This window comes from Tupaia chinensis, unplaced genomic scaffold (assembly GCF_000334495.1).
Source record: "Tupaia chinensis unplaced genomic scaffold, TupChi_1.0 Scaffold000496_1, whole genome shotgun sequence".
Classification (NCBI taxonomy): Eukaryota; Metazoa; Chordata; class Mammalia; order Scandentia; family Tupaiidae; genus Tupaia; species Tupaia belangeri.
The window spans coordinates 926,042-952,953 of NW_006160008.1; the positions used below are offsets into that span (position 1 = coordinate 926,042).

The following is a 26,912-nucleotide window of genomic DNA, read 5'->3' on the forward strand; positions in this document are numbered from 1 at the left end:
GAGCGTCGGGCGGCCAACAGCGGGCCAGCCCTGGGCTGCTGGGCTCAGCCATGTCCCTGCTGTCTCCACCAGCCCAGTTTGTCCCTTCTAAGGACTTTTCTCAGCCATGGCGGTCCTGGTGCGCTTCTCTTGTACAGGTGAGGAAATGGCCAGACCGAGAAGCTTGGGCGTTTGCCCAGGGTCATAGGGACGGGGCAGCAGAGGTGGGACCTACCCAGGTCACAGGCTCCAGAGTCAAGGCTGCCGCAAGGAAGCCACGGGGTCACAGGACAGGAGGGAGGGAGTTTTGCCTACTGCTGGATCCTTGGTGCTGCACGGTGCCTTGCTCAAAAGAGGCCGCCATGCACGTGTGCAGAGCAAATGAATGAACGCGCATCCCTCCTCCCAAGATCCATCCCAAACCAACGAGTGTATTTCCGAAAGGAGCCCGTTTGACACTCCACCCTGCCTTCCCCAGCAGGTGCCTTACAAAGGCTTGTGCTAATGGACGCTGGTTGGTTTTCTTTCTCTGTTGGTTGGTTGGTTTGTTGGTTGGTTGGTTGTTTTAAGATGTTCCTATTATTCTTTCTTTTCTAATTTTTATTTATTTTATTTCTTTCATGAGAAAGAGCAAGAGGCGCTCTGGATGGGGTCTTGCCACTGCCATCCCCTTCCCCCAGCCCTCTGGCTAGTCAAGAGCGTGGGCGTGGTGGCCCACGTTTCAGGTCGGCTGGAGCCCCATCCCAGGTCAGCGCGTGGTTTCCAGCACTGTGATCAGCACGCCACTGCCTGGGCCGCCAGGCTGCCTGACCTCACGCATGTCCTTCCCCTCGTCAGGAGGATGGTGACTGCAAGTTAATTGTTTGTGTCCTCCTTGGTCACTCCCTCCCCCACGAGGCTGGAGACCCTGTAGACAGGGCAGGAGTCGCGCCTCTTCTCCGGGGCAGTGCCCAGCAGCAGGCCAGGTGAGAAGGGGAATGGGAGACGTTCCTCTCCTGCAGCTCCTCCCACCCCTCTGCGTCCTGGCTTCCTGGAATCAGACTCAATTCTGCCCCCCTCCACCTAAACCTCTCACCACTCAGCGCTTCCTGCCTGCTTTCGCACGGCCTCCGGCCTCTGCCCCAGGTGGAAAATGTCTCAGAGCAAGTCAGCCAGGGGATGCCCCGGGGCTGCCACAGAGGCCAGGCCTGTGCTGGTGGTGAGATCGAGTGTAATCAAACGCCTCCCCCGCTTCCAAGCTCACTTTGCGACCTGGGACGTGGCACCCTCTGCTTGGGGCTTCCTGTCCTCAGGGCTCAGAATCCCTAGTGCCTGGGAAAGTAGACAAGAAGATATCTTTTTTAAAAGAAAAGAAGATATGTACACATTTTAGATGCTGTGAAGAGCCGTGTCCATGTGCGTGCTAAGGACGGGCTGGGTTCAGATGCTTCCGTCCCATGGGCTAGCTGTGTACCCGAGGGCCAGTCGCTACCCACGCTGAGCCTCCGCCGCATCTGTAAACGGGTTAGACTCGTAGCTCCCCCTGGCACTGCTGTAAGGACCGCGGGGTTGGTAACACCAAGTGCTCTGAGTAGAGTCTCGCATGTCCAAGTGTTCAATAAATGCCGCTCTCCAAGAGACCCTGAAGGACTGGTCCTCTCAGGTCCTTGTCCCCACAGTCTCCTCCCCACTGCCAAACAGTGGCTGCTAGCCCACACACACAAGTCCTCTCTCCTCCGAGAACAATTGTCCATAACTGTCCACAGCTAGCTGGACCGCAGCTGTGTGTCCCGCCCTCCTTCCCCGAGTGGGAGGGCTCCTTCAGTGAGTTCTCCTGCCTGGCATGTCCGAATCAGGTCTCGTGCCAGCCAGTCTCTGGCTGAGTATCATCGCCCTTGTAGTCCCAGAATTGAGATGGGAATTAGACCCACTTACAGCCAGACAGGGTAAGGGCCCTGAAAGAAAGTTACTGTGTTTCTCTCGCTAGTGAAGTTTCTGTGTCCCCTCTATGGTCTGGTGAATGTTCAATATACACTCTCACAGGTCTCTCAGGAATGTATGCCTCCTTACTCGCACACTGGAGGTGGGGACACGGAGCACCCAGGACGGAGTCACAGCCGCTAAGTGCCACAGCCCAAAGCTGGCTGCACTGCGACTCGCACAACTGAAGCTAGCGGCAAGCTTCTATTCAGTAGCTGTATTCTAGCCCGAAGGACAGGACCCTACGGTCTGCCAGCCGAAGAACACACAGAGTAGAGTAGTACATCTCTCAGACCTCCACCGAACTCTTTCCTAAAGTCCACTGCCTTATCAGAAAGCCAGCTCACTGCTCGGACTGCTAGATAAAATTTCTCGTCTCCAGCTCTTCTTCAGCAACCCATTTAGGCCCCTTCCATTGCATCAGAAGCCTTTTCTCCTTCCCTTATAAACTCCGCTTTCCTCTCTTCTCTGTGTCAGCAGCTCTAAGTCTTCGTGAGCATAGGACAAGAACCGCCATGGGTGTTGGGTCTGCTCACTGCACAGCACTCCTGCGTCAGAATCTAGCAGTTCCAGCCCATAGTGCGAGAGATCATTCTCAGAGATGTAGCTCAGGAGGGGAGAGGCAGGAGAAGTAACTAACTTTACCTGGGGCAAGTTAGAGGGTCTCCCAGGGTGCTTGAGTGGGAACCGGAGGGGTGTGTAGGAGTCTCAGGTGCGGTCTTGGGCCACGGGACTACCTCAAACCCAGGGATCAGCAGATGCTAAAGCAAATACGTCAGCTGTGGTCCCCACTCTCATCCCCACCCCCAAACCCAGCATCCAACTCTTGAAGTGAAATCCCATAGTCTCCGCCTTAAGCCACATTCCGTGTTGCACCTGCAACCACAGAATATTAGGGTTAGAAGAGCTGCCAGCAACCATCCAGTCTGACCACCTGATTCATAGATGGGGCCACTGAAGCATGACAGACCTCCCCAAGGTCCCCCAAGCCTTGGCACTGTCAGGACTCAGCCATATCCTGAAAGCAGGGAATCACAGAAAGTTTAGGCAGGGCTGTGGTTTGGGCAAGACCTTAGCCATGTTGGAGTTAGAGGGACAGGTGACAGGGACAGGCAGGCCAAGGAAGAGGCTGAGCAGGGCTGGGTCTGTGGTCCAGGGTTACCGGGCAGGGATGGAGGCCCTCAGTGGACACTGGACCTGTGTGGAGGGTAGAGGTGACAGAGGGAGAGGGTCAGCCAGGGAAGAGGCAGGGGGCGAGGGCAAGACCATCTGGACCTGAGCAGCTAGCAAAGCCCTTGTGGACAGAAATGACCAACTCTGCAAAAATAATAATGAATGGGTTCAATTCTGAGCACGGACTGGTGGGATCTAGACCGGAGAGGACACGAGACACGCCTCTGTCTCTGGGCGATCAGGTGCAGGGGTTCCTTTGGTTTGATTTCGACAGTGAGGGAATTTAGTGAAGAACTTTCCATTGGCCTGGCCCAAAACAGCGGGACTTACGGAAGTGGGGCTTGTAGGTTTGGGGAAGGAATTAGTAACAGAGAATAGGGGGCTTATACACAGTCATAAGAGACTGTCCCAAGACGGATGTTGGAAGAGCCCTGTCAGCAATGAATCCAAATGACGGTGTTAATGATTGTGGGCGTGACTCGCCCATTACAGGGGTGCTATGCCGGGGCAGGATATAGGACGATTTCTGTTAGCAAATGCGCCAAAGTGGTGTTAATGTCTGTGAGCGTGACTCACCCTAGGCCCTCTGGAAGGGATTTTAGAAATAGGTCCAATTCAAAAATCATAATATAATAAAATTAAATAAATAATGACTTTTTTTTAAAGTGGTGGTTAAGAAATAGGAAAAAGCAGTCAGACTTCCGTCCTCACCCTCCAACACCCTCGTCCCCACTCATCCCTCCGCCTGGCCAAGCCGGTGGGGGGCTCCTCTCTCTCCCACGGTCACAGCCACGGGCCATGTTTTTTTTGTTTGTTTGTTTTTCCTCTGAAATCGACGGCCCAAAAGCTAAGAATAGAATTTTACTGGTTTGTTTGTTTCTTTTCCCCCATTGGAGTGACTGTCCCCCATGCGGCCTGTAGGTGCAAAGAGCCCAAACACCCTGGAGCCGAGTGTATCTGAGTTGGATCCTGGCTCTATTACCCGCCAGCTGCATTTCTTAGCTCCCCTGACCTGGGGTTCTCAATTGTCAAATGGGGCTCAGAGCACCTGCCTCTCGGGGTCATTTTCAGGCGGCCAGAGCTAACACTCAGGAAGTGCCCGACATAGTGTGTAGGATATTGCGTCGTCGGGAAAGTCATGACACGTTCTTGCATAGAAAAGCAGAAAAATACGTCAGGACTTTCCCAACGACATGATGGATCCGGGTCCGCGGCAGGGACCTCCTCCCCCGCTTCTTGACTTCTTCCCTCCGTTCAGTCAGGATGTCACCAACGAGGAGGACAGTGGTGCGTTATCCATCCCGGACCTGATCCGTTCCCACTGCAATGTGCTTGGGAATTGTGGGCACTGCACGTTGCTCAGAGTGGGAGCTGGAGTGGGAGGCGAGCAGAGATATGGGGGTTTAGGGGCGTGAAGGAGCAAACCCAACTCAACTGAGACGAAAACGAGAGCCAGGAAGGCCCCACCCCTCCTCCCTTTTCTCTTGGTCCCAGATCTGTCCCAGCTGCCTCCTTCCCACTCTACACCTGCCAGTTCCCAGGCCCCAGGCTGTGCCTGGTCCCCAGCTGCTGCCACTGCTCTGTCCTGCAATCGGACCCAGGCAGGCCTGTCTCTCCTTTATCCCGGCCTCCCTCCAGCTGCTCCCTCCCTGCCCCTTCTCCTGAGGTCCCCACTCCCTCTCGTCCTCACTGGACATGATGTGCACTGGCTGCTGGCCCATCGCTTCATCTCCACCTGGTGTCAGGTGGCCCCGGGCTCCAGTCACTGCCAGCTCAGGTCTCTCGCCAGACACGGTGGGGACAGCTGGGCTCCCTGGGCTTGCCTGCTCTGAGGCCCTTCTCATCTCTCCCACCTTCATCATCTCAGCCTCGGTTTCCCTGCCTGAAATATCAGAGTTGGGCAAGATAAGAGCTTTTATGGAAGGAAGCTGAGGGATTGCAGAGACGTGGCCAGGTGCCTGTTCCGGTCAGCGGAGGGCTGCCTATTGCACAGCGTGGCAAATACAAAGCCTTAGCAGGCTCCCCAGGAAGGAGGGCTGTGAGCGACTAGAAAGGGCTGCCATGCGCAGGCGCAATCGATTAGCAACACGGCATGAATGCAGCCCTATCAATGCCAGGAATTGCCAGGACCTGGTCTGACTATTTTTTAAAAAGAATTATTTATTTTTAATTTTATTTACTCATTCATTTTTCTTTCATTTTGACCAGAGACACACACACACACAGAAGAGAGAGAGAGAGAAAGTGAGAAAGCAAAGCAAGCCACCAGGTCCAGGACTTGAACCATGGCCGGCCATGTGGGAGTGTCCAGTGCTTTAACCACCACGCCACCTGCTGGCCCCCAGTCTCCCCATGGCACTGAAAAAAATATGGATGGATGATAGATAAATAGGCTAGGTGTGATACCTATTAGCAAGTGCAATATTTGTCCAAGGGCAGGCCTGCGAGGTTTGGACGTGGGCTGCCGGTAGCCGGTACCTGGACACAGAGCACAGTGAATTGGACTCTTGTCAGTGAACAAGATAGTCCCTTCACAATTTTTTTTTTTTTACTTTCTCTTGAGGAAGTTTCCATTTGGTGCTGGTGTTTCTTCAATGACTTCCCAGCACTTGCTAACCTACCCTTTTAAAATAAGAGGCAGGAGCCGGCAGGTGGTGCGGTGGTTAAGGCGCTGGACTCCCACATCGCTGAGTGCGGTTTGAGTTCTGGATCTGGTGGCTTGAAACTCACACTGGGTGCCTGGGTGAGCCCAAAATCCTGGGAGGAAAATGCGGAAGGAATTGCGATGTGACCATCCGCCCTGGGGAGTGATTTCTCATTTTCCCCCCTCTCTCCGGTAAGTGAACACAGCCTATGGTAAAAATCTTCAAACGACAACAACAAAAAACTAATAGACAAATCATGATTTTAAACATTCTTTTGTTTTATTGTACTTATTTTTACAATTACCTTTTATTTACAGTGAAAATCAATTTTTCCATTTACAGAAGCAATAGTTTTTAAATACATGTATTTAAAAGTAAGTTGCTTTAAACAAAATATTTAGAAAACAGTAATAAACACGTTACCCACAGATGTATTTATTGGGCAAATGCCCAAACCTTGAGAAATGTAACTCTCCCAAGAACTCTTTATAGTGGAGCAGGCAAACACTGTTTTCGCTTTGGGGACAAGGAAACCAACTTGCAGAGAGGTTTCGCAGTTTGCCCGGGACACACAGCAAAGTGTGAACATGAAGCTCAGGACGGAACTGGAGTCCTTGCCGCCTCGGACACATGGCACCGTATGGCAGCAGATGGGAGGAGAGGCAGTCAGGTAATAAGCTCTAAGCACTCACACAACCTTGAGAGAGGGGAATTTATTCTGGACGTAAACAGGAACCCTGAGCGGGTGCCCAGCGGTCCCCTGGGCAGCAGGCCTCAGCGTGTGAGGAGATTGATGCATCCCCCACCCCTCATGGAGTAGCTTAACTCTAACTTCTCCCGCACTCTCTGTCCACCAGCACCTGCTCGCAGGTGCTGCCTGCCCTCCCCGGGCTCATGCTTTGGACTGGAAGATAATCTGATTGGCTAGGTCAGGCCTGGACTCTCTGATTGGATAAAGCTTCTGGGCCATGCTACCTCATAGGCTGCCCGTCAGACTCTGGGCAGACTTGCTGCCGGATGCCCAATCAGCTGTAAGCAGGGCCTATAAGTGCAGGCAATCCCCTGTTGCCTGGGCCAGAGTTTGCCAGGCAGGGCAGGTGAGCACGCTGATGGACCCCTCAGCGTCCAGACAATGGAAAGTGAAGTGGAGGGTGGAGGTGCGAGCACTAGGAAGGAAGGGGTCAGCTGCGTGGGAGATGAGCCTTTCCTGGAGAGCTGGTTGGGACTCTGCCTCTCCAAGTCTTGACCCCAGAAAGGTTCAGGTGCCAGAAGACGCTCCTGTGAAGTGGGTGGTCCCCATGTGAAGGCGCCAGGCGTGGGAAGCCCAGGCAAAGTGGTGCGGGATCATTTCTTAACATCCAAGGAGAACCACGGGGCGCTTGGCACTGGGTCAAGTGCCCTGAAAAGACAATGAGGCCCTGCCCACAGAGGGCTGCCCTTCTGGAGCCAGCGTGCGGCCCCTGGGCTACACAGGAGACCCTTCCCCGGAGGGCGAGGTGGGAGAGGCCCAGACTTGGGTTCCCAAGAGCCGGCTGCTCTCTGTGCTGTTCAGATGCAGGGGCACTTTCCCGCGGCCTCCTTTTGAGTCTGAGAAGATCCAGCAGGGTCGCCTCTGCGGGGGACTTGTGTCCACAGTCGGGCCACTGTGTGAAGGATGCAGCAGCCAGGCATTCTGAGGCCAGGAGGGATCCCAAGAGAGGACAGGACAGCCACCCCCCAGCTGCTGTGGCCTGAGAGCGCTGATCTCAAGTTCTGGCGTATTAAGGGAGGCAGTGTGTCCCTCTGAGGGATGTGAGGACAAGGCCTCACAGATGGCCAAGTAGCTCAGTAGGGCTCCAGAGGGGAAGTCCTGACGGTGCCGGAAGGACAAGTGCCGCCCAGAGCGTCCTGAGGGCAGTAGGGAGCCATGGCCGGATTTTGAACAGAGGAGGAGCACGGCCTTATGTGTGTCCCACAAAGCACACGCTGGTGCCCTGTGGAGTGGGTGGGAGTAGGGGACATTAGGACAGGACGTCCAGTGAGGAGGTTGGGATGGGGGTCCTGCAGAGCCGCGAGGATGTCAGTGAATCACTGTGGGCCTGGAGAGGAACCACGCTCCAGAAACAGTGTTCCCATGATTAGAGGGAGGGCAGGCGCCCCAGCCCAGGTTCCTGGCCCGAGCGGTGGGCTCAGGGAGCAGCACAGAGGTCTGCAAGGACATGAGATGGGTGTGCAGGGCTGGGGTGGGCGCCGGGACATCTCAACAGTGGGCTAGCTTTGAGGACAGTCCGCAATCGGGCCCTCCTCAGGCCGGGCGCCATCGGCCTCCCCCTGCTGGCCGTCTGTCTACACCGAGTGAGCTGGGTCCTGATCCTGGAGTTCTTGCAGGGACAGGTAGGCATCAGTGTTCAGGGCCAGGAGAGAGGTGAGAGCCCCACTCTGGCCCTGCCTAGTGGGGCTGGGCTCCCCAGGGCCCAAGGCAGGGACCTCCTCCCCAACTTCTCCCACTGCCAGCTCCAGTGGTGACTGGAAATCCTCCAGGTCAGGGGGTCCTGGGGTGGGGGGCTGGAGAGCACAGTCTCCGGGGACACCCGCCTGCATGGCACCGCTGCCTGTGAGGGCCGTGTGGGGGGGATTCAGGCCGCTGGGGAGGCTGGGAGAGAAGAGCAGCAGGTCCTCCCCAGGGGGGAAGGTGCAGTAGGCGTCCTCCCCAGAGAGGGGCAGTATGGGGGCAGGGGGAGGCCCTGGGGGTGCCCCCGGCCCGCCATCCTCAGGCTCCTCCTCTGCACAGGGGTCGTAGGTGAAGTACACCTGGCAGGACTCGATCTCCAGGGCGTCTGGGAGGTGGAAGAAGAAGTAGCCCTGGTTGGTGAAGCAGCTGGCCAGTGAGTGGCTGTCGGGCGAGGGCAAGCACGCCCTGTCCTGCTGCAGCAGGAGCAGCTGCGCGGCTTTGGCGTCCTTTTCTAGCACTTCCAGCGGAGAGATCTCAGGCGCCAGGGCCCCCGAGGTGAAGGAGGACGAGGGGAAGGGTGAGGACAGCCACTTCTGTGGGAGAAAGATCAGCAGGTAGTGCGTGAGGGCTTCCTTCTACCTCCCAAGCCCTCCTCCAGACTCAGCAGAAGCTCCTAACTCTTGCTTCTCTTTCAGTGATGGCCCAGGGCCGCTGCCTCCAGGAAGCCCTCCCTGACTGTATGCCCCTCACTTTCCCCACCTACCAAGTGGCTTAGGGCACCTTGGGAGCTGCCAGCCCAGAGAGTGTGCCTGACTCACAGCCCCGCAGTGCCCAGGAGAGGTTTGTTGGCCCAAGAGTGACTGTTCACTGAGCCTGGCACTGTCCTAGGTGCTGGGAACACGGTAGAGAAGAGAACCAACCCACCATTGCAGGGCGAAAAAGGCCCTGAGGGCACATTTTGTTGACTTGACAGGTGCCCAGAAAGGGGACATGCCCTGGCCCTGGTCACAGAGCAGCTGGTGGCAGGGCCAGGTCCAGGCTCCCTGCTCACACACTATAGTGGGAATGTCCCCAGTCCCCAGTTCCCTCCCTGCCAGGGCCCTACAGCCTGTCTTGGTGACCCCGTGGGAAGGTGGATTGACCACGGCTCTCTAGGAAGGACCTCACCCCAGCTTCCGATGTCCCTGACCCATAGAATTAGGAGTTCGAGCTGGAGGAGGTGAGGACACATCTACTCCAGCCCCCAGCCAGTCCCAGGGCAGGGCTCCCTCCGCCGTGTTCCCTGTGTGCAGTTCTCCAAGACTTGCTTGAATCTCATTGATGGAAGCTCACTGTCTTCAGCGCTTAGGGAATTTTAAGCTAAGGAAACTTCCCCACCAAGAGGACTTATATAGGGGCTAGTGGTTGAGGCACCGGACGCCCATGTGGCTAACTGTGGTTTGAGTCCTGGACCCGGAGGCTTGAAACTCACACAGGGTATTTGTGCACATGTGCCTCAAAATCCAGAGAGAAGGACAGAGAAGGGATTGTAGCGTGGCCATTCCCTCTGGAGGGTGATTTCTCACTCTCTCTGTCTCTCTCTGTGTCTCTGATGAGCACACATGCCCCATAGCAAAAATCTCTCTCTCAAAAAAAGTACTGAGATAAGATGTCCTGTCTTGGAGCTTTTCCAAAAAATTCCAGAAGGGGCCCTGGACCAGCCCTGTCTGAGAGCTCCAGAGCCCGCTGAGGACGGCTCTGGTGGAATATGGCCTTCTGGCACCTCCCCACTCCTCGCCTTCCTCCGCCCCTGCCTCCTGCCCCCCAAGTTTGGGAGTGGAGAGTGGGGTTGGGTGGCAGCAGCAGCCCCCATACCCCACCTGCTTCCTGAGCCTTCGTGCCTGAAGCAGGAAGGTGTGATCGGAAGGGGAAGACAAACACTGCAAATGGAGCTCAGTGTCGCAGCCATAGGGCTGGCGCTTAAAAAACAAATCAGCATTTGTGCTCAGTGACCAGAGGGCTTGTTAGTACCCGTGACAAGTCAAGTCAGAGCCTGCCAGGGCCAAAGAAGCAATACCCCAGAGCAGGTCTGCATAGGCTGCGGAGTGGGAAGACCCTGTACCCCAAAGGCCCAGCCTGTCAGCAGACAGGCAACAGGACGTCCAGCTAGTCCCGGAGCACTTCCTGCACGTCAGGCAATGTTCTCAGGGCAATGCACGTATTAACACTCGTTTTCTCCCCCTGAAGCACAGCGAGGTTCTCCAACTTGCCCAAGGTTGCACAGCCAGGAAGTAGCGGGGCCGGGATTAGAACCAGGGTGGTCTGGAAGGTGCCAATCACCTGAGAGTGTTAGAAAGGGCCCTGCCTCCACCCAGGAGACTGGTCACGGGGCGTTTCACCTCTTCTCCCTGAGCGCAAAGCCACTGCCGCCCTCCACCCGAGGCATGTCACTGCCCGTCTCTGCCCTCCACCTCCAGACCCTACCTGGAAATCTCCTCCATGCTCTGAGCTCAGCTGGGAAAAGAACTCCGAGGGGTCTGGGATGTGGCATTTCAGAGCCTTCTTCAGCCTGAACAGGGGAAAGGGAGGGGCATGAGGATGGCGGGGTCCACAGAGCCCTGCGGCAGCCCGCAGCCGAGGGGGCATGGACCCCATTTCCGTTCATTGTTTATTCGGCCAGTATTGAGTGCTCGCTATGGGCGGTACTGTGCTGGTGCCGGGGACACAGGAATGGGCACAGAGCAGCTGCAGACACAGACCCGGCACGCGACACCACACACTACGTTCTGTGGAGGCCGAGAGCAGTGGGTCGCTCAGGAGGAAGAAGGGGTGAGGGGGAGCCGGCCAGCCAGAGTGCTCAGGGATAGACGGCTGGGCAGACTGACAGCAGGAGGGCAGTAGGAGAGAGTCTCCTAGGCAGGGTGGCCGTGGATGTGGCTCAGGCTGCACACTGCCTAGGACATCTGGCTGTGAGAGGATGGTGCTATGAGTGAGAGCGCCATTCCAGCACATCCTGTCTGCCAGGCAGAGTGCCCATGCCTGGAGAGTGGGTGCTGCTCTCGGATTTGCAGCAAGGTCCCAGAGGCCAGGGGAGGCCCTGGACGGTGAGGGTGTACTCCAGGCATGGTGGACAGCCACTGCAGAGCGTTAAACAGGGTGACCTGGCTGGGGCAGATGGAGGGGACAGAAATGACATTGAGGAGGTCAGCCGGGAGGCTAGCATGGCGCCTGTTGAGTCCCTCGCACTCTGGGAGCCAGGCGTCCGGCAGGGAGGCGGTTGCCTTTGAAGGCCTGTGTAGAACTGGGACAGTGGGAGAATGGACAGGGAGATGGGGAACCAGCGCGATGGTCAGAGCCACCACACTGGGACAGGGCAGGGTGAGGCGGGAGCGGGCGAGGTGTGTTTCTGCCCCCTCCTCCTTACTGACTGCCCCCAACCCTGGACCAGTCAGCAGAGGTCTCTGACCTGTCCTGACATCAGTTAAAAAAGGATCCGTGAAGACCAGCAGTTGGTGTAATGGCTATGTCGCTGGACTCCCATGTAGTCAACTGCGTTTGAGTCCCGGGCCCGGTGGCTTAAACTCACACCAGGTGCATGTGCGTGCATGCCCAAGATTCCGAGAGGAGAATGGAGAAGGGATTGTGGTGTGGCCATCCCCCCTGGGGGGTGATTTCTGACTTTCTGTCTTTCTGTCTCTCTGTCTCTGTCTTTCTGGCGAGTGTACGCACCCTACAGCAAAAACCTCTCCAAAGAAAGAAATAGATCCATGGCCTCTGACCTCTGACACTTTGCCCCTCAGTGCCAGGACAGCGAGGTGGGACTGCACAGGTAGGCAGGCTGGAAACTGGTGTGCCGTCCCTCCTGCATCGTAAGGGAGCAGCAGCCCTCGGGCAGAAGCGTTTCCTCCTGCTCTGCCCTGCACCCGGCCACTCTCCATACAGCACCAAAGTGGATGCCATTGCCCTTCTGTGGTGCCCTCCCGTGGGTGCCCAGTACACAGCCTGATTCCCACGTGGCCTGCCCACGTGCAAGGTCAGCCTTCCCCACCCCCCTCTGGTCTCTGCTACACCGACCTCCCTGCACCCTTCCTGGCCCTGCCTCCCTGCTTCCCACCCAGGGCCTTTGCACACGCCGTCTCCTCTCCCCGGGGTGCTGCCATCCCTTCCACCACCCAGCATGCTCCTCCCTCAGGGTTCAGCAAAACCATCACTTTCTGAGCAAAGCTATCCCCGTCACCCTAGCCAAGGTTCCTCTCCGTGCGGTCTGTCTCTGATACGTCGGGACCTTCCATCGGAATCATGGTGGCCGTCACATACGCGTGTGATGCATAAGCCCCTGCCCCCTCCCCTGGGCTGTGAGCTCCCGGGGCTGGACACGTGCACATGCGCATGGCTCCCGCTGTGCCCCAGCTCCGTGGTTGGAGCACAGAGCCAGCGCGCGGTAAATGAAAAGCAAGAGCTCGCACCCAGACCTAGGAAGACCCTCGAGGGCCCTCAGACAGCGGGCGCGTGCACGCACATATCCTCGGGTCCTGAGGACAGTGCTTCTGGTGGGTCCCACCCCTGAGGGCAGGTCACAGGGAAAGGCCGGTGTGGGGCGGGGAGGCCTCTCGAGGAGTGCAGGTGTGTCCAGATGCGGGGCTCAGTCCAGGATATGACCTGGCAAGGTGGTGTATGCATGTGCATGTGTGTACACATGTGTGTGCGTGTGCATGTGTGCGCGTATGTGCATACGTGTGTTAAAGGGGGCTGTGAGGAAGGGGAGGTGTCCTTACCATGGCCTGATGTACCGGCAGCTGGCCAGCAAGTAGACTAAGACGACAAAGCCGAAGGTACCGCTGAGGCCCCCGATGATGGGGACGAACCAAGGCAGGGGCCAGGCCTCCTTCCCAGGGACTGCCGGGGTGAGGAGAAGCAGGGAGAGGGGTGAGAGGAGGCCCCCACCCAGTCCGGGCCCGTGCAGGACCCTGCCCGCCCAGTGCCACCACTGCTGTTACCAGGGCCCTGCCAGGCACGCCTGGGGCTGGAGGCAGGTTCTGCTTATGCCCACCATCTCTGGGAAGCCAGGCCTGATGCCCAGAAGGAACGACACAGTGGCATCCCAAGAGTCCCTCGGCAGCCCAGGCACCCCCTGCACCCTCCTCTGAGCACCACATAGAGACCCTCCAGGTCTGGCTTCAGCTTGAACTGAAGGGTGGCAAGCTGAGACGGCCCTGGGCAGGGCCCTGGTCCCGCACCTCTGGGACCAGGCTGATGGGGGCACTGCAGGCCCTCAGCATGCAGCCCCACCTTGGGCCCCGGCATCCACTTCACGGACGAGGTGCACGAGAAAGCAGCCTCCCCAGCCGTGGCAGAAGCTGGGAGTTTGAAGTTTCAAAGTGAAGACAGGGATGAAGGCCTTTCTGGCCCCTTTCCTGACTCACAAGGCCACAGGCAAGTCTCGTCCCTCACTGCGAGGTGGGACCCACAGGGTCACGTCCAGAGAGGTCAGGTGGCAGATGAGAGCAGAGGGACCCAAACACCGCACCCCATTCCAGGTCAGGGGGTTGTGGCAGCGTGTCCCACAGAGCTTAGAGCCACCCCAGCCAGCCTCTCCTGCCCACACGCCCCCTCCTGCCCGAGGTACCTGCAGGCCGCGTCCTGAAGGCCAGGGGCCGGCTCCAGGGGCTCCACTGCTGGTGGCGCTGGGGCCTGACCCGTACCTGCAGCTCGTACTGCGTATCGGGGACCAGCATCTCCAGGTGGATCCACTGCTGCCTCTGCCTGAGTGTCAGCAGGGTCGCCTCCTGGGGCAGACAGGGCGGTCAGCACAGCCTTGCCCCTGCCTCCATGGCACACCCCATCCTGCCCAGAGGCCCCCTGATTACCCAGTCGTGGGCCCAGAGCCCATACCTCCTCACTCATCCCAGTCCCATGCCAAGTCCCCTGGCGTCAGCTGGGACTCCAGCACCACCTGGACCCACTGCCTTCCCACCCCTCACCCAACTCTCAAGCCCACTTGGGTTAGTGGAGGCACGAGGAGGGAGCAGGAAGCCCCTGGCATCTAGAAGAAGCAGCAGGGTACCCCCCTGCCCCCCGCTGTCTGCCTGGGGCTGCTATGACCCAATGACAAAGGAAGGACAGGACAGGGCGGGAAGGGGCCTCAGGGTGGGCCTGGCTGTGTTCTCACCTCCCAGCTGTGGCCCGGGGACCGTGTCCGGGCCTCGAACTCCAGCTCTCTCTCAATGTAGTGGGAGACCTGGGAGGTGCTCCAGGTGATGTTGCACTGGTGGGTCCCTATGTGGGTGACCCGGAGGGAGTCAGGGGCCATCAGGCGAACTGCAGGCAGAAGAGAGGAAGAAAGGGTGGGCCGTGCTGGGTTGTGGTGCTGAGGTCCTCTGCCTTCACCCTTGCACCTGCTGCTCCTCCCCCTGCGTGCTCTTCCCACCCCACTCCACCATGATCCTCGGGCCACTCCCTCCCCCAGGTCTCTGCTCAAATATCACCCATCCCAAGAAGCCTTCCCTGACCACCCCCCACTCTCTATCCCTCTCGCCTGTTTTCTTTTTTCTTTTTTTCTTTTTTGGAGAGGTTTTTGCTATAGGGCGCGTGCGCTCGCCAGACAGACAGAGACAGAGAGAGACATAGAGACAGAAAGCGAGAAATCACCCCCCAGGGGGGATGGTCACACCACAATCCCTTCTCCTCCAATCTCCTCTCGGGATCTTGGGCACGCACGCACACGCACCCGGCGTGAGTTTTAAGCCACCAGGTCCGGGACTTGAACCGCAGTCGACTACGTGGGAGTCCAGCGACATAGCCATTACGTTAACTGCTGGTTCCCTCACCTGTTCTCTTTTCCTTTTTAAACTTCTTTTGATCCTTGCTGACAGGGTACCTAACCTTTATTTTTTAAAGGATTATTTCTTTTTATTTTATTTATTAAATTTTTAAGAGAGTTTTTGCTATAGGGTATGTGCACTCACCAGAGAGAGAGAGACAGAGACAGAGAGACAGAGACAGAGACAGAGACAGAAAGTGAGAAATCACCCCCTCAAGGAGTATGGCCATGCTGAAATCCCTTTTTCTCTCAGGATCTTGGGCATGCACGCACACACGCCCAGCGTGAATTTTAAGCCACTGGGTCCAGGACTCAAACCACAGTAGGAGTCCAGCAACATAGCCATTACACCATCTGCTGTCCCCAATATTATTATTTAGGTGGGGTTTTTTTGTGTTTTTTTTTGCTATGCATGTTCACCAGAGAGAGGGAAAGTGAGAAAGCAAGCTGCCAGGTCCAAGACTTGAATCACAGTCAGCCACGTGGGAGTCCAGTGACTTAACCACACTACCTACTGATACCCTCCCCTTTATTTTTAAGATTATTTCTTCCATAAGCGAGAAAGGCAGAGAGAGGTCAGTAAGTGGCACAGCAGTTAAGGCACCGGATTCCCACAGGGCCATGGTTGGCGCCCTTGACCCGGCAGCTTAAAACTCACACTGGGCATGTGTGCATGCGGGCCCAAACTCTCAAGAGGAGGATGGAGGAGAAGGGATTGAGACATGGCTTCCCCTCTGGGTGGTGATTTCTTGCTTTCTGTCCCTGTCTCTCTCTGTCTCTCCTGTGAGTACACTTGCCCTATAGCAAAAAACCTCTCTCTCTCCAAAAAAAAAAGAGAGAGAGAGACAGAGACAGAAAGAGAGGGAGACAGCACCCCCAACAGGGCCCCAACACCTTGGTCCGCCCCAGCCTTTAGCCTGCCCCGGATCTTGTGCACACGCATGCCCAGCCTACTCAGGGAGGTCTCTGGACTCGAACCGGGAGCCTTCCCATGTGGCATTGCCTTGCAGAGAGCCCCTGGTACCCCTCCACACTAGCTGGCTCCCATTTTACTTTTCTTCCTAGGGCTTCTCACCACCTGTCTTAGGAAATGTCTGGCTTGGGATTTTTACTCACTTTCTGTCTCCCCCCTCAGCCTCTAAGCTCACCAAGGGCAGGCCTGGTTGTCAGCTGTGTCCCAGTGCCTGGAACATCGCCCAGAATTTGAGCCAACACCCGCTGGACAGATGCGCGGGGCCAGCCCTTCTCTAGGCGTAGACCTGATCCGAGTCCTACGTGGCTCACTTAGTTGCATGCGGTGACTGTAATGTTTCACGACTCTGAAGTCATGGGGACTGCAGGACTGCACGGTTAAGAAGTGAATGTTCACGGAGCACTGCCAAGATGCTGAGGGGTCTCCATCTCGGCTCAACGACTGTGTGTGACAATCCTGCACAGCAGGGGACTCTGCTTATCCCCAGTTTATAGAGGAATAAACTGAGGCTCAGATGTGCCAAACAATCTGCCAGTCAGATCACGCCCAGTTAAGGCGGGACTGCATCTCGCACCCTGCCTGGATCTCAGCCTCTAGCTTTTCCCTAGATGTGGTGCCTAAGCTCAGGGAGGAGGGCGTGAGGCGGGCACTTAGTCACTTAACAAACTTCCCCAGAGTACCGTTCTGATCTGACCTGGTGCTGGGTGACACAGGACAGTGGAGACTCTGCCCTTAAGGAGTTCCCAGCCTAGTGAAGGAAACACCCACAACTCAGGACATAAAGTCCCTGTAAAGGGGAAGTCTGGGCAGGCCTCTTGGAGGAGGTGACTCTTCATTGCCTTTTAAAGGATAAATGGGAATTTTCCAGGTGGGAAAAGCTTTCCAGGCAGTGGGACCAGCACATGCAACAGCTCAGAGGCATGGATGCACAAGCTGGGCTCAGAGCGGGCCTTTGGTAGCAGAAATACAGGCTGAAAAAGAGGCATGCTAGGAGGGAAGGCCAAGGTAAGAGGCTGGGTCGGCTCCAGCAGTGAGCGGTCAGATGACAGCGTGGAAGCCAATGGGAGAGAGACAAGAGCAGGGAGGATCCTGGGGAGAAGGCAGAGAAGGGGGTGCCGTCACCGCCACCGCCCCAGCCCCATCCTGGGTTCCTCACTCACGGTTCTTAAAGGGCTTGAAGTCCTGGGTCGCCACCACCCTCCACCGCTCTCCTTCACGGCACATGACGCTCAGGTTGAGGACGTCAGCTGAGGTCTGTCCCTGAGACTGCGAGGGAAGGAGGGAGGGGTGTAACCAGCAGCTGGCACTGGCGAGGGTGGCCCTTAGGGTGACAGGAGGGGCAGGAGAACTCCACACACCCCACTCTCTCAGGCAGGGGACAGCAAACATTTTTGGCAAAGGCCAGAGAGTAAGTAGCTTGCGCTTTGCTGGCCACGAGGTCTGTCATCACCGAGCTCTCCGGCTGTACGGTGACACGCCCACACCCAGCCCAGAAACAAACCTGGCTGTGTTCCAATAAAACTTTATTTACAAGCACAGGCAGCAGGCTGGGTGTGGCCCACAGGCAGTGCAAGCAGCAAACCCTGATCTAAACTGAAGCAAGTTCCTTGGGAGAAAGGCGGTTCCCTGTCATGAGAGGTATGCGAGCAGGTGACCCCCTCGCCCGGAAGGTGCAGAGCTGGAAGCATATCTGTTTAACAGCTTTGAATGCAAAGGGCCCCTCCCCATCTCCGCCCACCCCACTCCTGCCCTTTCTGGAAGGAAATAGCCAGGCACTGAGCATCCACTGAGAGCAGTTGTTGCCTGAGAGTCCTGGCCACGTTGTCTCTTGACTCCCGGGTCATGTTTCAAACCCAGAAGCCAGAGTTCAGGGTGGGCGAGGGATTTGCCCAGGTCATGCAGCGGTGAACAGTGGAGCCCAGGGTCGAGGCCAGCCCTCTGTGTCCACAGCCCTGTGGGCGATGGTAGCTGTCCTGCCTGACCAAGGGCTGCCAGCTGAGGGCCCCCTGCTGTCCAAGCAGCAACCCTGCAGCCCTGAGGAAGGAGCGCTGCTGCTCGCCCCCCCCAGGGTCTATGCCCCAGTGGGGTCTACTGGGGCCCAAAGTCCAGGACCCCAGGCAGTCCCTCTGACCCATGCAGGCCCCACTGCGGGCAAATCTTGACCCTGATCATCAGGGCTCCCCGAACCTCGGCCAGTGGGAAACAGTAGCGACTCCACCCCAAGGCCCCTGCCCTGGCCTGCCCGAGACTGCTACAGACAGGTTTCCCTGCCATCACAGGGCTCCTGTTATTGCCCCTGTGACTGTGGCTGTGACGAGCAGCACACAGTGCCAGCCCTCTTCTGAGCACTCGCTAGGCATCCTCTCGTCCTCGCCTGTAACTCGTCGCCCGCCAGAACGGGCACTGTTGCTATTCACATCCTATAACTAAGCACAGAGAGGCTTAGGGACCTGCCTGAGGTCACACAGCTAGAAAAATGTGGAGCCAGGATCCAAAGCCCGGCCACCTGCAGAGCTCCCTGGACGGACAGACGCTGCTCTGTGAGCCCCCTTTTCACCTTCTCCTGCCCTTGGGAATGTGCGCAGCCAGGCACGTGCAGCAGACGTGGCCCCAGAGTCCCTGGAACCTGCTGCTGCCCTGTGAGCACAGCTCTGCGCCCCCCAAGGGGCAGCCTGGTGCACGGGCACAGCGCAGACTGGGCCTCTGGAGCTCTGCGGCTCCCCGCTCTATGCCCTGGGCAGGGCTCACACCTCTCTGAGCCTCAGTTTGCTCCCTGGCGAGAAGCGGACAACACTAGTGCCCATCCATGGAGCAGTGAAGGTCCACCTAGGACGTGTGGGCACACTGCTCTGGACGGTGCTCTAAGCACTTTAGCCCCTCAGGGCGGTAACTCTGCAGGGTGGTAATGCTCCCTGCAGGTAGGAAAACTCTGCAAGGTAGGCACCCCATCACTCCCACTTTACAGAAGGGGCTACTGGGGCAGGGAGGTGGCCTGGCATCACCCGGCCAGTGTAGGGAGGAGCAGGGTTGGAAGGTCCAGCTCCAGAAAGGACACTCTTCACCCAGCGGCCGCACACAGCTAGACCTCAGGAAGAGCCCGGTGTGGTGGTTTTTATTACGATGCTCTCCCCGCTTGATAAGCACCTGCAGAGCAGGAGGGAGAGACCCCTCCCGGCCCAGGCTCTCACCCCTGGACACTGCCCTCCTGCCTTCTGCCTCCTCCTCCTCTGCAGTCCCTGGCCTCCGGGCTTGCTGGGTCCCAGCCCCTGCCCTGCCACCCACCCTCTCCCCAGGGTGCTACTCACATCTGGGGACCCAAGGATCAGGCTGCAGGCCCAAGATGCCTGCCTCGGGAGCAGCTCGCAGGTCTTGTTCCAGGACCTTTCAAGGCAAAAGCACACCCTTAAATGCAAAGGTGTCACCGCAGGGCTGGCTGAGGGGCCTGGTCAGGCCTCTGCTCTCCAATGGCTGGGATGTAGAGGCTCTGCACCAACCCCAGTGAGGGGTGCCAGCGCCCCCACCTGCCGCACGGTGTCCCTCCCCCATGACACCTGTTCCTGCCCCGTGCAGCCTAGCCTGGTGGGGCCGAGTGGTCCAGAAACACGAAGAATTTCAAGACACATTCCCCCTTCCCAGCACCCCCAGAGCTCCATGGGGCTTGGGGCAGAGACTGACACTTCATTTGGCCTTCAGAGCCTGAGAAGCAGGAGTTCTAACCCACCTTGACCTCTGCTTCCTCCCTTCCTGACGCCCGCCTAGCTCCACGGAATCCACCTCCACTCTGGCCTCCTCTCTGCAATCTCCCACTTCTCCCCTTTCACCAACCTACCTGGGGTTCGCCCCTCGCCCACCTGCCACCTGGATGTTGGATCTCAGTGACTCCTCCACTCCCTCCCTGTCCCCAGCTTCCTGGCCATTCCTCAGTGCCCTGTCCTTACAGCTGTCCCAGGGCTCTCTCAAAAAATCCCAGATGACTCCAACAGCTTGGGGAGCCCCTTCCTCTCCCCTGCCTCCAAAACGGAGTCCAGCCTTGACATGGCAGTCCCCAAGCTACGTTCTCCAGGTCACCTTCCGCCCCTCCACAGCGGCTGAGCCCTGCCAGCTGCCAGGAGCCTAAAGCTCTGACTCCCGAAGTCCCCTGACCCATGGCCTCTTTCCAGGCCTGCTCCCAGACGCCGTGGCCCTAAGAGCCATGGCTCTTAGCAGTCGAGGTTCCTAGTGGCAGACTTCTAGGGCTCCAGGAGTCTAACGGGGTGATAATAAGATGGCGCCGCCCTGGGGTCCGCAGGGCGGTCAGCGTGGCACTCACCGCTGGTTGGACTGAGCACGGATGTGGCAGGCCGTGCCCGGCAGGTCTCCGTCCTGGCTCCAGACACAGGAGATGTTGGCTTTCGAGTTGTAGAAGCATGTGAGCTGGGGGGCATCTGCCGGGCGAGGTGGGGTGAGTGGCTGCGGGGTCTCTCGGAGGACTCCCACCTCCCCTGCTCCTTTCTTCAGGGTCCCTCAGGGAACCCCACCTCCCCTGACCCAGACTGCAGGGTCCCTTGGGGGACCCCGATCTCCTCTGCTCCTGGCACTCCCCAGCTGCAGAGCAGGCAACGCTCATGACCAAAGAAGGGGTTTGTGGACCCATTCCAGAGATGGGACGTGTGCCCCAGAGCTTGCAAGGTCCCCCAGGGCAGGCCAAGGTAGGGCGGGGACAAGAAGCTGTCTTCCTGTGGCTTAGAGAAGGGCGAGGCATTGCCTGTCCCTAGTCCCCTGCCTCCAGATGGACCTGCTGCCAAGAATCAGGGGATCGGAAGGGGTGCAGTAGGGCCTTCGCCCCGGAGTCTCCAGCCGCCCAGACGCAGCTGCCCACGCTCACCGTTCACCGCGGCAGATGTCCCAGGGGCGGCCAGGGGCAGCAGGAGGACGAGAAGGCGCAGACTCCAGGACAGAGCAGGGGCCGCCATCATATCCATGGGGTGGAACTGGGGAAGGTGGCACTGGGGGCAGAGAAGGGAGGTCACGGCGATTGCCCACACGGTCCCTTGCTGCCCCTCGGGGTCTGACAGTGCAGCCTCAGGGCCTGAACACTGGCCTCTGCCCAACATGGGCCCACTGCCTTCCTTCACTTTTCTGCTCAAATGCCACCTCCTCCTGATTAGACAGTATGAAAAGGCAATCCTCGCTACCATGCCCAAGCTACAGTTTTTCATTATTACGATTTCAGCGTGATTTACATTTGGTCATTTGTTCCACTGTCTTCACTTACACACGCAGGCCTGTGCACACAGACAGTCCTACAGGCTCCAGGAGGGCAGGGACCTTCGCCTTTGCGCGTTAGTAGGTCCTCAGTTCCCAGAACAGTGCCTGGCACATAGCTGGTGTCTAGCAGAAAATAAAAAATCATGGAATGGGACCAGCAGTTGGCATAATGGCTATGTCGCTGGACTCCCATGTGGTCGACTGCGGTTTGAGTCCTGGACCCGGTGGCTTAAACTCACACCAGGCGCGTGTGCAAGCGTGCCCAAGATCCTGAGAGGAGAATGGAGAAGGGATTGCGGCGTGGCCATCCCCCCTGGGGGGTGATTTCTCGCTTTCTGTCTCTCTGTCTCTCTCTGTCTTTCTGGTGAGCACATGCACCCTATAGCGAAAACCTCTAAAAAAACAAATCGTGGATTGAAAAACAAATGGCAGAAATGAGGGCACCAGCCAGAGAGAGTCTCCAAGGCCCCCCACCGCTGCCTGCTCCCCCTCCCGGGAGTCCCAGAAATTGTTCCAAGGCAGAAGACGCGAGTTCAGACAGAAGCTGCAGCGCGGGCAGGAGCTCTGGCTTCCAGCCCCTAAGACCCCCCGAGGACAAAGCTGACCCCCACACCGGGATGCCCTGGGAGTGGAAGAGGATGTTTCTGCAAGGCGAATTTACGTTCCTTCCAGAAGTCCAAGTGCCATAAAGGAAAGGGAGTTCTGCACTCCCGGGGGGGGGGGGGGCAAGAGGACACCTGGGCTCCCCACACTCAGCAGGACAGCCCCACACACCTCCACGTGTCCATGGCCGGCGGTAAAGCCTGGTGGTGGCAGGAGGATGGCCCTCCTCCCTGCCAGGGTCAGCTCACTACGCTGGGGACATGCTCCAGGTCAGCCGCCGCGGGGACCTCAGGGCACACCCTTGTTCATAGCCGAGGTGTGTTCCCTACGCTGTTCCCAAGATTGCTTTGAGGAGCTGAGACCAGCAAAGAGGGCGATGCTGAGCTCCAAAAGGGGAAGTCAGATAGCAATCTCATGTGACACCTAACACCTGGCAGGCGTGGTCTCTAAACACCTCACCTGCCTGCTGCTTCTACTCTCTGACACCTCAGGGGGGTGCTGCTGCTGCAGAGGAGACCAAGGCACAGGGCCGTGGCAACCCTCACCCCGGACCTTAGACACACGTATCTCCCTGCCTGCCTGGAAGCTCCGTGGAGCTGGGGCTGGCTTGGTCTACCCAGGCGAGGCATGAAAGGTCCTTCCTTGCCCAGGGAAGAAGAAAATACAAAATCCCTGGCCAACGGCCATGCCAAAGCGACGCGGGCAGGTTTCTGTCCTGAGGTCCCCCTGTACACGCCAGGCACATGTGCCGGTGACCCAGGCCTGCCGAGGACTGTGGTGTGGGGACCCTAGTATGGGTGCCTCTCTCTGGGTCTCTCCCTCTTATAGAAAAAATAAAAATAAACTTGAAAAGGAAAAAAGGGGGTCAGCAGATGGCATAGGGGTTAAGGCGCCCGACTCCCACATGGTCAGCCGGTTTGAGTCCCGGACCCAGCAGCTTGAAACTCACACCAGGTGCATGTGAGTGCAATGGGTCCGAGATCCCGAGAGAATAGAGAAGGGATTGGGGAGCAGCCATCCCTCCTGGGGGTGACTTCTTGCTTTCTGTCTCTCTGGTGAGCACATGCACCCCCTATAGCAAAAATCTCTTAGGAAAATTAAAAAAAAAAAAAAAGATGGATTGGCCTCTGAGCCTGCTGGTCAAGAGAGCCATACCTACTTAGCCATCCGCAGTTCAAGTCCTTGCCCCGGCATCTTACAAAACAGGCAGACGTGCGTGCATGCACGTCTCAAATCCCGACAGGATGGAGAACAGAGAAGGAATTGCAGCATGACCACGCCCACAGGGAGGGGGTGCTTTGTCTCTCCCTCTCTCCGTCTTTCTCTGGCAAATACACATGTTCTCTGGCAATTAAAAAAAAGAAGATGACAAAGAAGACAGAAAGAATCATGAAATACCTAGCCCAGCCTTCTCGAGTGGAGACTCGGGCTTCCCTGCGCACCTCAGAGCCGGGCCAGCGTCTTGGATCAGCGCCCACCGTTAGTCCCCCTGCCTGCTGGGAGCTGCACCCGGGAGTGTGTGTCCAGCTGTCAGCCACCTCCCACATCTGCGACACCATTCTCTCCCCATGGGGGCTCAGCGTGAGACTCCCCCCTGTACCCTGCGTGTGAGACCCTGACTCACAGTGTCTGTCGAGGACACTCAGGGACCTTCTAGCCACACCGTGGAAACGCCTGCTCAGTGCAAAGGCAAGGCTCTGGCCATGACCTGTCGCAGTGGAAACTCTTGCATGGATGGCTGCCACCATCCTGCCAGGGCTAGGCTGGGAAGCGAGTGAGGAAAGTGACCAATGGTCCCTGGGAGGGTGAGTGGACTGTGGTCAGGAGTGAGGGGCAGGGTGGGGGCAGGGGGACAGGGGCTGGTGGACAATGCGTGGACCATTCACAGCATGGCCACTTCTTGCTGAGCTTGGTGCACAGTGGGTGCTCAGTAAATGTCAGTGGATGAAGGCATGTGGACAGAGGCCTCCGGGACTGCAGAGAAAGCAGGCTGCCCGGGTGGCCGGAGGCATCGTGGCTTTGTCCGAGCACGCTCACCCAGACAGCCCTGGGCCCCCTCCCAAGGCTTGTCCCAGGAATGCAATCCAGGGGACTGCATGGCTCCTGAGAGGCAGGCTGTCTGAGCAAGCCCCTTGTTCTATAGTTGGGGACATTAAAGCCCCCAAATGGGAAAGGGCTACTCAAGGTCCCGCGGGGAGCCAGGCCCAGGGCCTGCCGCCCTCTTAGCCACACCAAAAACCACCCGTGGGGAGGTTCCCACCTGCCAGGCTGTGTTATAAACTTGCCAAACACATCAATAAGAGCACCAGGTGAACTCCTCATTTTCTAATGAGGAAACTGAGGTCCAAAGGGGTGAAGCCCACTGCCCGAGGTTACACATCGAGAGGAGGCAGGTCTGGAAGCTGAGCCATGCGGGCTGTGCAGGGCTCAGCCACGGCTCTCTCCTGTTACCGCTCCGAAACGCCTGCCCATGACGGGCTGGGCGCAGAGCGCGAACCGATGACCTCAGATAATGCCAGGCTGCGTGCACCAAGCACTTTCTCCGCTACACCTGCTCGCCGACTCTGCCCCTTAGCTCCCGGCGGTGCTCTGATCAGCCCCACCACGTGGGCGAGGAAACTGAGGCTCCAGGTTGTTAATTGGCCCAGGTCACACATGCAGTAAGAGGCAGAGCTGGGATTCGAGCCCAGGGCTCCACCCCAAGGCCTGGTCTCACACTGCCCTACCCTGCCTAGACTTTCCCAGACTCAGGTCCCAGACGGAGGCCGAGGGCATCCCTGACCTGGGAAGCTGGGGCCCAGAAAGGCAGGTTCTTACCCTGGCGTGGGAAGCAGCCCAGCAGGCTTGTGGGCACGCCCTCGCCTGGCCCACCATCCTCACAGGGGCTGGCCTATTTCTTCGGATTCCCCAACAGCACAGAACACAGGGTTGGGACCCCCAAAGATGAGCCCAATGAGGGGGCTCCTGTGAACCCCTCCTGGACCCCCTATATGCCAGGGGCTCACAGGACTGATCTTTAGTGAGGCCATCATGCCAAAGTCGGGCCCAGCCATCAGAGCAACCCCACACCCAAGACGGGACCTGGCTCAGAGTCCCAGAACAAGAAGAGGAGGGTGGGTCGGGGCAGAGGGGCCTAAGAGCAAAGGAAGGTTCGAGCCACACCACAGGTCCCGGCAAAGGGGCAGCAAGGCAGGAGAGAAGGGTGCCCGGGAGTCAGCCCCTGCCCCCGCCCCGCAGCTGAAGGGCACAGACGCGCAGGGGCAGAGGCGCAGGGAGGAGGGACGAAGGGGCCGGGGCCAGGGCGGGGAGGGTCCTAGCAGACACCGCTGGGCCCTCATTCTGCAAGGAGCAGGCTGAGTCCCAGGAGCCGAGGAACCTGCTCGAGGTCACGCGGTGAAGAGGCCCAGCTTAGGTGAGGAGAGGAGCCCAGGACCCCGAGTCCCCGGCACGTTCCCCCCACGCTCTCACGCACACCCACATGCCTGTGCCCTGCCTTTCAGGACTTCAAAGCTGTCTACACCACTGACTCACTAGGTCCCCACCACAGCCTGTAAAGCGAGTCTCATCCTCTTCCCCTGTGTCAGTGCCAGAACCGAAGCTCGGAGCTGCTCCGGCCCAGCCCTCGGATTTCAAGCTGGAGGGTGGCGGTGGTGGCAGCGACGGTGCGGTAGTGGTGACGGTGGGGTGACAACATCCGACACGGCTCTCACACCTGCCCAGCACTGCCCTTGGCACCCCGAGATACCACAGCACGCAACCCTCACGGCAACCCGGGAGGAGGTGCTGCTCCTACTCCATTTTTCAGGCGAGGAAACTGAGGCAGGTCTGCCGCTCGCCCAGGCCAGAAAGGGCAGAGCTGGGCTGTGAGCCTTGTCGGTTGCATCTGAGGCCTCTGCTCACAGGCGGGGCGTGCAGGGGGCTGGGCAGGACCTCCAAACTTGATGGGCTCTCTCTCCCCTCGTCCTTCCTGCCTACACACGCGCACACACACACGTACACACACATTATGTGTTTAATCCCTACTGTTCAACTCCAGGGATATCTCAGCTGGGCCGGGATCCTGGTTCAGGGGCGGGGGTGGTGACCAGACCCTGGGGATGGCTCTGCCCCTCAGCCTCCCCCCTTCCACTCCCGAGGCTCTACAAACTCAGTAAGGGAGGAGGCCTCAGCCCCCAGGAGAGGAGGGAGTGTGAGCTCCAGGCAGCCCCAGAGCTGAGTCCTCCTGCCCCAACGCCTGGAGCTGCTGCTGGCCTGTCCAGTCACCTAGCTGAAGGGGGAAGTGCAGACTCGAACCCAGGGCTCTGACCATGGCTCCCCGGCACACTCCCACGTCGTAGCCAGTTCTCAGGAGCTCCCTCTCTGCTCCCTCATCCCGTAAGCCTCCCAAGGAGCACTGATGCAGAAGACGTCCCCCAGGTGGGTCAGGCCCCGCAGCAGCCCAGAGGTGGCTCCCCAGCCCTGCCCTCCCACCTCCCTCTCCACCCCCCTGGGTTGGGGGTCCAGCACAAAGGGTCCCGGAGGTCCCCCTCTCAGTACGGCCCCAGCCTCCCTTGGGGTGGGCTGCGAAGGAGAGGTGCCTGGCACTGGGGACCAGGGCCCAGCCCGCCCAGAGAGGGAGTCCAAGCTGAGGTTAGAGGGTGGATGTTCAGGTAGAAACTGCAGGGGACACTGAGTCAGGGCCCAAAGCCCTCCCATAACCTTCACTTCCAGCCCCCCAGCTGGTCAGCAAGGGCCAGGAGGGAGTCCCCGGCCTCCCAGGACCAGGCAGGGCAGGGCGAGGGCAAGGCGGGCATCACCTGGCTGAGACATGGAGCTGCGGCACACTCTCCCCGGTCGTCCTTGCTGCTGGGGCCTCGGCCATCTCCCTGGAGCCCTGCTCCGCTCCGGCGACCCAGGTAGCAGACAGGCTGTGGGCCGGCAGAGACTAAAACCCCAGGGCCAGCCCACTTCCTGTGCAGAGCATGGAGGGGCATGGCCTGGGAGGGGAGGCGGGGGAGGCCCGGCTGCTGAGAAAGCCTGAAACTCCTGAAGCACCTAGAGCCAGATAAAGATCTCTGCCTATGCGGGGGGCGGCCGCTGTGGGTGCTGCGGCGGCTCCACACT

The 26,912-nt window shown here is 58.5% G+C and overlaps 1 protein-coding gene across 3 annotated transcripts; it reads right to left on the minus strand.

Annotated features, from left to right (window-relative positions):
- Window positions 1-6,449: 6,449 nt before the first annotated feature.
- IL2RB (interleukin 2 receptor subunit beta) lies at window positions 6,450-26,818 on the minus strand. 3 transcript variants are annotated; one of them, XM_006156529.3, is made up of 10 exons: window positions 26,606-26,818; window positions 20,824-20,944; window positions 20,269-20,383; window positions 19,265-19,340; window positions 17,120-17,225; window positions 14,336-14,484; window positions 13,793-13,952; window positions 12,942-13,062; window positions 10,651-10,735; window positions 6,450-8,780 (listed from the first exon to the last, which is right to left on the minus strand). In XM_006156529.3, the coding sequence occupies exons 1-10, from the start codon at window positions 26,780-26,782 to the stop codon at window positions 8,082-8,084; spliced, it is 1,809 nt and encodes a 602-aa protein (XP_006156591.2). In that variant the 5' UTR covers window positions 26,783-26,818; the 3' UTR covers window positions 6,450-8,081. The 3 variants fall into 3 exon arrangements, with proteins under 3 accessions (XP_006156591.2, XP_027630759.1, XP_006156592.1); XM_027774958.1 differs by lacking the exon at window positions 26,606-26,818 and adding an exon at window positions 22,969-26,265; XM_006156530.3 differs by lacking the exon at window positions 26,606-26,818 and adding an exon at window positions 22,965-26,265.
- Between the last annotated feature and the right edge of the window lie 94 nt (window positions 26,819-26,912).